We start from the raw sequence: 12,759 nt of genomic DNA, 5'->3' as shown, positions 1-12,759 counted from the left end.
TCATGTCAGTACTTGTGTCTCTGCTGTGTATATAGTGTAATTATTTTTTATTTGAATGCTTTATTCTATTTTATAACCCAAAATCTGTAGTCTAGTGAACAATAATTCTGTATTTTTAAACAAGTTTTAAAAAGTTATAGCTGTTTTATTTCTTTTTATACTTGTGTTTTTCACTGCAAAATTCTTACTGTTGTCTTTTTAGGGAGACAATTTTAAGATCGGTTCAGGGACAACAGATGTAAAAATAGACTTTTGGCTAATTCTAGTGCATTTGCAGGAATGCTTATTAATGTACACTGGCCCTGTCAGATAATTAAATAAATCTAAATCTTAGTGAGATAAACATGAAATTGATCATTCTAAATAATGTTATGAATCAGAACAAACAAAAATGAAAACCCAACATGTAAATAACCATCGCAAATGTTCATTTTTAGGTCATAGCCTGTTGGATTCAGTGAGTCAATTTGACTGAGCAATTTTCAGTGGAAAGAGAATTTAAAGTTTCAGTATAAGACTTTTCCAGGGACAATGATTAAGCTCTGCTTGTGGCTGTTAGGCTGTTAGCTGTGAAAGTTTTTTTTTATAAAAAAAAAAAGAGAAAAAAAAGCATACATACTTGGAGAATTCTGGTCACTTTGGTTTCCGGATGATGCGCTGGGGGCTTTTATCATTTTGTCGGCAGCATCAGTCTCTTCACCAGCGTGTTCAACTGCTTGGAAAGAAGGAATGTGGGCCTTCTCCTGTGGCCCAAGATAATGCTGATTGTCCTGTGGGATGAAGGCCCTTGCTAGTTGTGTAAAGGGTGCCATTGTCTCTGAAGTTTTGTTTGATTCTGAAGAAAATGTAGATGTTGATATGCTTGGTTGTTTTGCTTGCCCATGACACGTTTCTCCATCTATTACCTCTAAAGTGAGAGGAGGAGTGATGTCTTCAAAGGGATTCAATTTTGATGGCATTATTGTTTGTGAAGATCCCGTCCGTGGTCTCATTCCTGCTGACGGTTTTCTTTCCAGCTCTGCAGTGGTTTGGGGCTTCACGTTAAGGTCTATAGGAAATGTTCTGAAGGGATTTGATTCTGGGTTGGGTTCTTTGGGAGTTTCTTTTGGAAGAACCCTTGGATGCAAGGTCTTCAATGGACTCCTTTTGACTTCGTCGCTCTTCTGGATTGATCCTAGAGAGATAAATTTACCTTCAATTGGTTCTTTTCTTGTTGACTTCATTGAAGCCTACATATTGCTTTTCTAAATAAGGGACTGTGTATCTACACTACTGTCAGAGCTCCTTAACTGTGACTAGTATAAACAGACAATCTTTCGGATTCTTTTGGGTACTGAAATGGGTTAAGTCTCCAATAGTTTTGAATGTCCTCTCTGTATGTGGAAGTATGGTAGAAAAAAATACTTTCTGCTGTTTTGAGTGTTAAGTTTAAAACACTACAGAGAGTGTGGGTGAAATTATTTTACATGATAAAGAAAGCTTTACCTCTTCTGTCATTCCAAAGAAAGTTTAAAAATAATCCACTGGACTGTTTCCAAGTTTGAAGACATGTCGCTTCCCATACAGGATGTTTTTTTCAATTGAAAATGTCAGAAAAATTAATTACCTTTAACTTTTTGGAATGAGTATGAACTAAATGACTGAGGATCTTTGTCGGGTTTATTCAATGATGATTATAAAGTTAATGTATGTGCATATGGAACTTTGAAGAAATGAGATGCTTAACTCTGTTTACTGCAAACTGTCATGCAATGGTTGTAGAAAATTGCTGATGTTTGTGCATGGATAATCACAGTTATCGGGAGACCACTCTATTCTGTGATTCAATCAGAAGGAGCATTTTGTCCCATGACCTGATCAATTGCCTTGTCAGAAGAACACTCCATTCTGTAACCCACCCCATGTGTTATGATCTGCTAATAAAAAGGCTTCTGCTGAGGAAACCCACCAGAGAGCAGATGTAGCTGAACGTGGCTCTCTCCTTCTGCAGAAGCCTATTCTGTGCGGACTCAGTTTCTCTTTTACGAACCTACATTTTTGAACGTAACAATCTTCACCAGCACACTTCTGTCATTATCAATAAAAACATGACATCCCTAAGGTTCACATACTGAAGGCCTTGATGCTCAATTCCGAATTTTAAGTGAAATTCAATTCTTTTTAGTGGTCATTCGCATTTCCATATATATGCAACCTGTATATGATCTCCTGTGTGAACTGCATTCACACAACATGAGTGTCCCACATGTAGAGGATGTAATGATGTCACAAGCAAGCGTGGTCTGTGGTTACGGAAGTAACCATGGACAGTATTGCTGGAGCTAATCTAGCGATCTTTAATTTCTTTCGCAACCTCAGCCAGAGCATCAATGACACAATCATTTAAAGAAGGTTGAAAATAATATTGTAGTTGGTTGTTGTTTTTCTCCCTGCTCTTGCGTAGCAAGACGCAGAATAGGGACCTTTGTTGAATCTTAACTGAGATCAGATCGGATGAATGCGACCCGGCTGTTCAGACTTCGGGCGCATTTGAAAACATCAGATTCGTATCGGATTCAGAACCACAGGGCCAAGTGGCCTGTGTCACAGTGGAAAATTTTTTTTAAATTTGTTCAGACTCTGATAAAATTATCAGATACAGGTCGCATATTGGCAGAAATTCGGATATGGGTCAGAAGGATTTTCTTTTCTGTAATTTTTTTTTTTCTTTGCGTAGTATGATCTAACTTGGGGAATTTTGTTCTCTTCATATCTTTTTAGCCTTGTGTGTATTTCTATGCTTTCAGTTGCTATTTACCTAGCCAAAGAAGAGGTATTTGGAAAATGTCTATTTACCTAAGTGAATGTACTCACTGAGGGACACTCAAGGACATTTCAAATCTACTTCATTTCAATTCTATTCTGTTTCAATTCAAATTATTTTGTTTTGCTGATCTAAGGTATGTCCACAATTCTATTAGAAGATGAAAGATATGACAGCTTTTTTGAGATGTCATTCAACATTAGTTTGGTTAGTGAATAGATCTTAAGAGAGAAAATGTTGTGTCTTGGGGGCCGTAGACAATATTTCTAAGACTTATATTCACTGAACTCACCTCGCTTATGTGCAGCCAAAACTAATCCCGACTCTGCTGTAATCACTGGTTCTGGATAATACTGCTCTGAAACAGCTGGGAAAAGAAAAGCAACACACTGAAGATCTTAGTTTTAAACAATGGCTAATATTTCAACTTGTTTATGATTTCTTGAAGAGTGAGACAATTTTCTGTTTTGCTGTTATGGACTGTCAAACTATATTGTACCCTATCAATCCCCTCAATGCGCCTCAAGATTGCCAATGAAAAGGAGAGTACAGTCGACTTTTGTTTGGCTGTTCTCACAGGGGTACAGTATGGTTGAGTTGTGTAATTGAACCCATTTACAGCAAAACACAACTTAATTTAAGAAAAATTAAAGAAAAATACAAGAAAAAGCTAAAGGAAGTTTGGTATGGTACTAATTCCATTTCAAATAAATTGTGTGATATTTTTTAATTCCCTAGAATCAAGTAATAATACTTTTAATATAATATAAGCCTTAGATAAAGCAAAAGCCAAATATTGCCTTTGACGTATTGTTAACCCTTAATGAATTCTACATTTTTTTTATTCACACATAAATTGTTGATCATAACTAGAAAAATACCTAGAAAAATGAAGTGTTTTTCAAATGATAAGTTCATTTATCTGAAAATACTATTGAAACCAACCTGCTGCCATGAGAAAAAGCAATAACCTCACCGAAATGGGTTGCAGATTACCAAAATCAAATAAATTTGAAAAGAATTCTTCAGGAGTATGTCACAATAATCTAATTAAAATAAATCCTAGTTGGGAACATGTTAAGACTATTTTATGTGGTTTATTTATCATAGGATCTCTTTCTTCAAAAGGTCTGTTTGTTAATGACTTGATTTGTGATAATCAAATTGATTTATGCTGGCTTACAGAGACTTGGCTCCAGCAAGTGGATTATGAGAGCATAAATTAGGAAACTCCCTCCAGTTATTAGATTTTTCACATACCCCGAAATTGTGTACGAGGTGGAGGAGGGGAAATTATGGTGACCAAATGTCCTCTTTTGCCCAGACATGTCCACTTATTACATTCTGTCTGGGTCTTCCAGAGGGGGATTATGAATTCATAAAATTGTCTGATTTTCACTGTTTTTAATGGGACCATATTTGTATGATAAAATTGCCTTCTGCTTTGCACAGAATACTACAATACTTTGTTGCCTGACTAAATCCTCAAAGGACTCCCTTGTGGGAGGGTCTACCAAGACACCCACACACAGACAGGGAGCAGAGCAACCAGCATGGGACACAAAATGCTGAAATGAAAGTGCAGCTTGACAGAAGAACTGCAAAAAAAATGTTGCACATACTGTCCCGGTCACGACAAAAGAGATGCTGCAGATCTCAAAGCTCACATGGACAATGAAAATCATAAAAAAGCCGTGGGAGGAGAGCCCTCTTTTGCAAAATTGACTTAGATCTGGGAAAACAGAGGATGCTGCAAATACAGCTGAAGGTGCAATAGCATTTCATACTGTGAAACACCACAACAGCTACAGGCCCATGGATTGCAGGAGCACCTTGCTAAAAAAAAGAATCAGACTGCTTAAATAAACAAAACAGTAGTGCTTGCACCAACACCGAGAGCATTGTCCGTGGTATTGTAGAGCCCCATTCTGTTAAAGTAACTCATGAAGCACTCAAATAAATCAAGTATTGTGAGGTTTCAACAGATGGGATTAACCTCGGAGCAGTAAAACTATACCCTATCATAATCCAGTATTTTCACTAAAGCATGTTCATTTCCTCTGAGCAGCCTGTCAAATCTGTATCTAGCCTGGGCAAAATGTCCTCCTTTTTATAATCAAAACATGTTCACCCTAGTAGCAACACTCTTTCAATCTGACTTACTGATTACTCCAAAGGCTGTTAATAGTTCCAACTCATTTAAACATTTAACTCTTAGTTACCCTCACCAAATTTGCAAAGCAACAAAACCTGTTCTTTTTTTTTTGTTGTTGTATCATCCACCAGTTCCTTACTCTGAAATTTTAGATGAGTTTTCAGCGTTCCTATCTGATTCGGTGTTAAATACTGACGGGGTCACCCTAGTGTTCAAAATGTGAATAGTCCCACACATTCTCATCTTCATACTTTGGACCTTGTGCTGACACATGACATTGAATGTGAAGAAATAACAGTATTTCCTCAGGACCCTGTCCTCTCTGACCACTTCTTAATAACCTTTAGGATTACTGTAATAGAGTTCTCCTCCCCCAAAAGAAGATTTCACTTGAGTAGATCATTATCAGATCATGCAGTTATACATTTTAAACAATCTGTTCCACTTTCCATCTCCTCTATATCACTGAATAATATTGCGGAGGGCAAACATTAAATTATTCCCCTTCATAAATTGATGATTACATTGGGTTGCTAGTTCTCTGTGTACCACTTTAGACAATGACTTTAGACCTCTTTGAAAAAGGGGCACTTTAAAAATAGAAAGCTGGCTCCATGATTTAATGGAGAGCTGCACACTTTGTAGCAAAATGCTAGGAAACTGGAGAGAAAATGGTGCTCTAAATGCCTACGGTAATCCTACCTTGCCTGGAAAAACAGTTTACTGCTGTATAACAGGACCCTACATAAAACAAAAGCAGCATATTTCTCCTCATTGATAAAGGGGGATAGGAATAAACCTAGATTTCTTTTTAAACCACTTGCCAAACTCACCCAGAGCCATAGCTCTGTTAAAACGTCCATCCCACCTGCTCTAAGCATTGATGATTTTATGGGATTCTATTAAAAGTACGATCATTAGCACCCCTCTAACTTCAATTGGTTTATCTCTGGAGGATGAGGTAGCATCTGAGGTAAGCATAAAATTTGAACTGGGTTTAGACTGTTCCAGCTGAACTCTCAGAGTTAGCAAAACTATTGTCTTCATCTAAGCCATGAACATGTATGTTAGATCCAGTGCCAACCAGGTCATTTAGGGAGGATTCCCTCTGATCTCCTCCTCCATTTTACTGTAGATGTGATTAACCAATCCCTGTTACAGGGATATGTACCAAAGGCTTTTAAGGTAGCAGTAATTAAACCTGTACTCAAAAATGTACCTCTTGAGCCGGATGACTTGGTCAATTATAGACCTACATTCAATCTTCCTCTCTTATCTTAATTTTTCAACTTTATTCTCGTAAGGTAATGATTTTATTCTTGTAATATTAAGACTTTATTCTCATAATATTACGACTTTATAGTGTTACAACATTATTCTTATAATGTTTTATTCTCATTTATTTTATTCTCGCATATAAAAACAAAAACAATTCTGTAGCCTGGCCAAAATACTCCGTCATACTTTTCTGACTATGATTATATATAGTATTTAAAGGCTGATAACTTTCCAGATTTGAGTTTTAGGAGTTTGTTTTCCAATCTTGTCTTGATTGGTTGTGTCTGATTTGAAGAAGGGGAAACGTGTTTCTTCTGCTTGTCCACAGAAGTAACACAGTGTTCATCTATGTTTTTTTATTATTCCCCTTTACAAGGTGTAACACCAGCAGGTCCGACTATTCCTCTGGAGAAGAGGATGTCTACCAAAAGGAGCAGGTGTTCCTTGCTATGCTCATCAATGTTCTACTTACATACGTCAAAATCTCATAAAATGTGTTTAGGTTATGGATTGGAATGATGAATTTTTTTTCTTTTCTAGATTTCAGATAGGCCTATTTAGAAAATGGATGTGTGTAAGTTATTTGTTTTTATATATTTTAAAGAGATTAATTATCCATCTTAAATGCATGCCTTGTTTTATTTTTTTTTAATAAAAAAATAAATCTAAAGGTTCATTGTTAAATTTTAATCTGTCTTTTTTATACTCACTCTTTTCCTGATCTGTGAAATGATCAGAAAATATAAAGCATGACGAACAGCTACAATGCAATACATTGTAAGGAGGAATACTCCCTAATGATAATACATATTTAAAATTACACATGTTTAAAAAGTGAGTTAATGTAAATTTGGAAGTATGATCACAAATTTTAAAGAAAATGATCACACCTTGTAATTTGCTTAGTTGTGCATCATGCTAAGTTTCATCATATGCATTGGCTCTTTCCTTCATGTATTATTTCCCCCACTTGTGTCCCTGAGTCATGTGGCAGAGATTAAGGTTTGGAATGTGTTTTTGTAATGCTCCGGTTAATCTTATGATCTTGGATACTTACATTCTGTACTTGAGAAAAAAAGAAACTGTGATCTACCCTAATTTTATATATATATATATATATATATATATATATATATATATATATATATATATATATATATATATATATATATATATATAAAATTAGGGGGGAGGGTATTTTTTTATTACACTTTTTTACACTTTTACACAGATTTGACTCCAAAAAATATTGGTTAAAATGTCCTACTGAAAGTTAAACATGAAGAAATACAATCTTCATAGATCTTTGTTAAACAAGAATTTGGATTTTTTTATAAAATGTAATGTTCACTACTGTATAACAGTACAATAGTGAACATACTGAACTCACCACAGCTTCAAAAAGATTTAAGGCGTTCATCATTTTCACTGGCATGAAAAATCATGCAAAGTTCATAGCTCAAATACAAAAAACATAAAAAATTCACACTCAAGGTATATATACATAAAAGGCTTTTTTATGGGGCGCCGTTTGTAAAGTTAAGTAGTCAAAAATTAGGAGCAATATTTATGGTTATATAGTGTCTTAAGAATAAGGGGGGTTATTTTTTCTAAATATTTTTTTCACTATGTCATTCATTCATTTAGTTTGGAGCTAAATATTTAGTTTGGAAAAATTAAATCTTTTGTTTTTTTAAATAAATATTTAGCTCCAAACTAAACATTTAGTTTGTTAAATAAAAATGTTTTGCTAAATCATTTGTGATTTAGGAGAAAATCCAAGATTGAACTTTTTCCTTCTCTTTCTAATCTTCTCTCAGGCGAGAGCAAATTTATGAGTGCTCCAGACTTCACCCCATAGAGCAAAAATTGGCAGAAAAAACATTGAAAAGACATGATTTACATCCAAACAACGTTTACATTTAAGTGAAAGGTGAAAAACTGTAATTTTCAAACATTGAAAAGACATTGAAACCTGGGTTTTTAACGTCTATTCTTGGACTAAAGTGGGACAAAATCAGACCTACCAAAAAGCCCAGTTTTCAACAAAGATTTTTGGAGTAAATCAAGACTATGACAGACTGACCAGATTTGGCCTAAAAACCGATGTCTATATGACGTCTGGTGTTTGGGGGGGATAGAACTCTTGCTTACTGAGTCAGCTGTTATTCAAGCCTAGTTTTTCACTAAAGGACAAAATTTTGTTTACTTAGAAGCAAATGTCAATTTTTGTTAGCCTAAATCATTATATATTTTGTAACTTTATATAATGCAACTTCGCAATTATAAATAAAAACATTTTTGGCTGATGACAGAAGCAGAGTACTGCACCGGGGCAGGTATCGGGCAGGTACCCATGTAAAATGTCCATCTAGTGGTAGACCAAAAACCCATATTATTTCAAGGGTGAAGGCACTGTTATAAATAAACAATATAACATGTAACCTTCAGGGTTGGGTCACACTTTAATTTTTAGGGCTCCTTGTGTTCATGGATGGGTTTTAAAGTGGGTTAGAAGAGGTGGGAGAGACATTTGGCAATGGTCAGCAGGGCCGGACTCAAATGTGGGACAGCAGTTACATGTGTCACACCCCCCGGTCACGCATTTTTAAATGGGGATAATTACAGGTAATGGTCAGGTCTCGGTTCTAAACTTAACAAGTGAGGAACGATACAGTTCTGAAAAATCAGACCTTTGCAGGACTCTGGACAGAACTACTGGTTACTGCACCTGCAGCTGGCATGTCGCTACCAGAGAGTGGTTTAATTTTTTGTCATTTTATCAAAAGAAATGCGCACTTTCATCTGGTTTGGTCTGCCGCGGTTTCCGTAGACTCGTGAACGCGCTTTTAGGAAATCCTATACACTACTGTTTATGCTCTAAAAACATTCTAAATGACTTCGTTTCGAGTAAATTATGGACGCTACCCACTCAGGACACTTGGAATACATTGGACAAGCAGTATGGAGGAATATTGACACGTTTTTTGTGGACTTTTATGGACCTTTCTGTCTCGGGCACCATAGACCTCCATTATTTGAATGTCAGCAGACAGCAAGAAGTCTCCCAGATCTCCAGATGCATTTGAGATATCAAAAAAGTACTCCAGAGTGTTGTTCAGCATGGGGGTGAGTAGAAAATGAAGGCTAATCATGTTTTGGGTGTACTATTCCTTTAACCTCCAAACCAGTAAACTTATTTTATTGTTTCTAATGCCTTTTTTATGAATGAGCTCCTGACAAGTGTGAGAAGTCATACCTGATATGGCATTATTGGGTCAGTAATTATGCCAATTTACTTTTCACAGGAAAGCACTCACTTACGCACAGGTGGGCTACATTATGTTTACGAGGATCATTTAGGACAGGAGCGCTCTTAAGCTGCTGACTGCCACTTCCTCGAGCCAGAGTGCCAGTTTTGGGTACTCTAGCCAAGCTGAGTTTTGCTAAGTCAAACTGATTTCTTGTCAACCTGAGTTTTAATCTTGTTTTTGTCTTTGCCTCTCGGCAGGAAGTCATCCTGCAAACTGGATGTTTCGGACCTTCTCTGCCTGGAAGGATCATCTAAGCTTCAAACTGAGTTAAGGATACAAACTGGAGGTTTGAATCCACTTTCCCTCCAGAGATCATTTGAGCTTCACACTGAGTAAGGGATTAATCTCCACTACGACCCGTTCAAGTACTGCAGGAAATCTGAGTGGCAGTCAGCTTCTCCGTTCGCCTACTAACAACCGCATTCTGGGTAAACTCTGTCCGCCCTCCACTGAATCAGACAAACACTGAAACTTACGCACACAGACTGGAGTCTAAGAGTCTGCAACTTCTCTGGAAACGTGAGTTATCTCCCAAATTCTCCTCTTCAGGTTCGAGAATCAAAATTCCTACTGAGCCTGAACTAACCGCACTGTCTTCCCCTCACCTTTCAGTTCTGGTTGAGCAGTGTTCAGAGCAACAATGGATTCATCACAAACTCCTAAATAAACCTGTTAAACCTTTTCCCTGATCTCTCTGGATTGGTCTCTCTGCATGTGGGTCCGACCTCTTGATAAAATCTTGACAAAATGTATGAAAACTGAAAAGGATGGATTTTTTTTGTTTTAGTATGGTGTGCATGAGGTCAAACAAACATTAATTATGTTTTCCAATGCAGTATAAAATGTGTATAATAAATACATTTAAACAACAAATGTAAACATTTCTGTCAAGGAAGATTTGCATCATAGCCTGCTACACATTTCAGCATGGCACGGAGCCAGGAAGTTGGCTGTTGTAAACAAAGCTGCGGGTCAGTCTTGGGTCATGCATCCCAAAGGGGAAAAAATTTAGCTGATGAAAACAGAGGATTCAAAGAATAATGGACCAAATCATTTGCTTTCATTACTAATGCAGAAGGATTGCCTGCATGTGTGCTCTGTAATTAGAAGTTGCAATAAAATAAAAAGAGTAGTTTGGAAAAGCATTTCCAGGTAAGGCATGCTAAATTTACAACCAATCACAAAGTTGGCAGTGAGAGAGAAAGTGTGATTGCGTCACTTCTGGATAATTTACAGGAGAGCAAAGATAGATTTAAGAATTTAATTTCATCTGCAAACTCCACTACTCTCAGGCTCTGAAAAAAGTATCCAGTTTTCAAGGCAGACAGAGTTTTAAAAATATTTATTACAGACGCAAGTGTAGAGGACAACACTGGCATCTAAGGAACCTATGCAGGAGGAAAACACAGGTTAGTGACCACGTCTATCTGGACGTGAATGTGTAAGTCACTAACCTGGTATTAAAGTTCAGTCCATGGCCAGAGGGTAAGGTTGGTTGAAGCCGGTGGGCTTCCAACAAGAAGCGACGGGCAGCGCACAGAGAGTCCCAGGTGCTAATTCCCAGAGGTCAAAGAACAGGCAGGAGATCAGATTCGGGCAGGCAAAGAAAGGCAGGATAATCCAGAGGGCGAGGCCAAAGCCACTGTCAAGGCTATGTTCAGGATTCAGAACCAGCAGATCAGAGATAACATAGGTACCGAAGAGAAGTCCAGGATGGTGTCTGGAGTCAGTTTCAAGTTCCCTACACAGGTAGAATCCAGCAGGACTCTGAGGACAGGTCAGGCAAACAGATCAGAAAGGGGGGCAGGCAGGCTCAGAGGTCCAGAGACAGAGCGGTTCAGGATCAGGCAATCAGAAACACCCCAGGTACGCTAGAGAACTCTCACCAAAGCCTTGAATAATCTGGCACTGATGATGGGTTGAAGTTAAATGACGGCTGGAGCAGGTGGATCAGATAAACGGTAATGAAAATTAGGCAGAGATCGGCAGGTGAATGAAATGATTAATCATCATCATCAGTCATTAGCGCCATGATCATGACAACTGATGCTGCTAGTTCTGTTGCAAAGCATGGAAAATTATTCACGTATCGAGCAGGTGGTGCTCTGATGGGTCTGAACTTAGTAACATCATGACAGATGCAGGGATTGGAACCCCCCCCCCACATGTTGCCATATGATAAGACTTTCACATTTTCAAGGCTACAGACAGATTTGTTTTTGAACAGTTTGTGTTGCCGACCCATGATTTAGGACCATTTACTGAAGTTAGGAATGTTTGTTGAATTTGACGTGACACATCTGCAGGAGCCCACACTAGGGAGAGAAGTTTATGTCAAGAATATGAAAAAGTTCCAAATGATCCCAAATGCTCCAATCAGGCAACTAAGAAGAGGCTCCTAACAAAAACAACTCATGGTCCTATGGGGACCAAGTCAGTTTTCAGACCTTTACCAAGTAAGAGTATTATGGAGGGAGTTGAAAGTCTCTGTTGCCAAAGGGTAGCCTCAAAAGATCACTGAAGAAAAATACTAGCTACAATAGGCTATGCACTATCCTGGTGAAGACTTATGGGAAACATTTGACTCTGTCATTGCCAATAAAGGTAAAGCTAGGAAGTAATGTGCAAACACATTTTTCAGAAATCCTAAATTGTAATTTTCCATTGTTTTTTTTGTTTTGTTTTTTTATCTTTCATAGCTGATGTATACCTATGATAACTTGTAAAATTATTGTTGGGAGCTGGAGAAAATCCCATCTTTCTCCAGCATCTTTCTCTAGATCAGCCTTAGGATACGAGAGGGCGATGAATGGAAAACTGCCTTTAAGACACCTTTGGGTCAATTCGAATACTTGGTGATGCCCTTCGGTTTAACAAACGCTCCTGCCTGCTTTCAGGCTTTGGTTAATGATGTTCTCAGAGATTTCCTCAACGTGTTTGTTTTTGTGTACATTGATGACATTCTCATCTATTCCAAGGACCTCCAGGAACACAAGAGACATGTCCGTCTTGTCTTACAGAGACTACTGGAGAATAAGCTGTTCGTGAAAGCCGAGAAGTGCGAATTCCATCAACCTTCAGTCACCTTTTTGGGGTTTGTGCTCGAGGGCGGACAGGCAAAACCTTCAGAGGACAAAATCAAAGCAGTCTTCGACTGCCCAGTTCCAGAGAACCGAAGACAACTTCAAAGGTTTCTAGGTTTTGCAAAC

The 12,759-nt window shown here is 37.6% G+C and overlaps 1 protein-coding gene across 1 annotated transcript in view; it reads right to left on the bottom strand.

Moving 5' to 3' along the window:
- Window positions 1-619: 619 nt before the first annotated feature.
- LOC107089872 (synaptotagmin-like protein 2) overlaps window positions 620-12,759 on the bottom strand; it is a gene marked incomplete at its 3' end in the record, with an annotated part of 32,942 nt that continues 20,802 nt past the window's right edge. Inside the window, exons 7-8 of the mRNA XM_015382893.1 lie at window positions 3,096-3,170; window positions 620-1,174 (exon numbers count right to left, since the gene is read on the bottom strand). Coding sequence (XP_015238379.1) covers window positions 620-1,174; window positions 3,096-3,170 — 630 coding nt within the window. The remainder of the gene's footprint in view (window positions 1,175-3,095; window positions 3,171-12,759) is intronic.

This window comes from Cyprinodon variegatus, unplaced genomic scaffold (assembly GCF_000732505.1).
Source record: "Cyprinodon variegatus isolate N-32 unplaced genomic scaffold, C_variegatus-1.0 Scaffold269, whole genome shotgun sequence".
Taxonomy (NCBI): domain Eukaryota; kingdom Metazoa; phylum Chordata; class Actinopteri; order Cyprinodontiformes; family Cyprinodontidae; genus Cyprinodon; species Cyprinodon variegatus.
The sequence above is the reverse complement of the archived record's forward strand: the minus strand, read 5'-3'. Positions and strand labels throughout refer to the sequence as shown.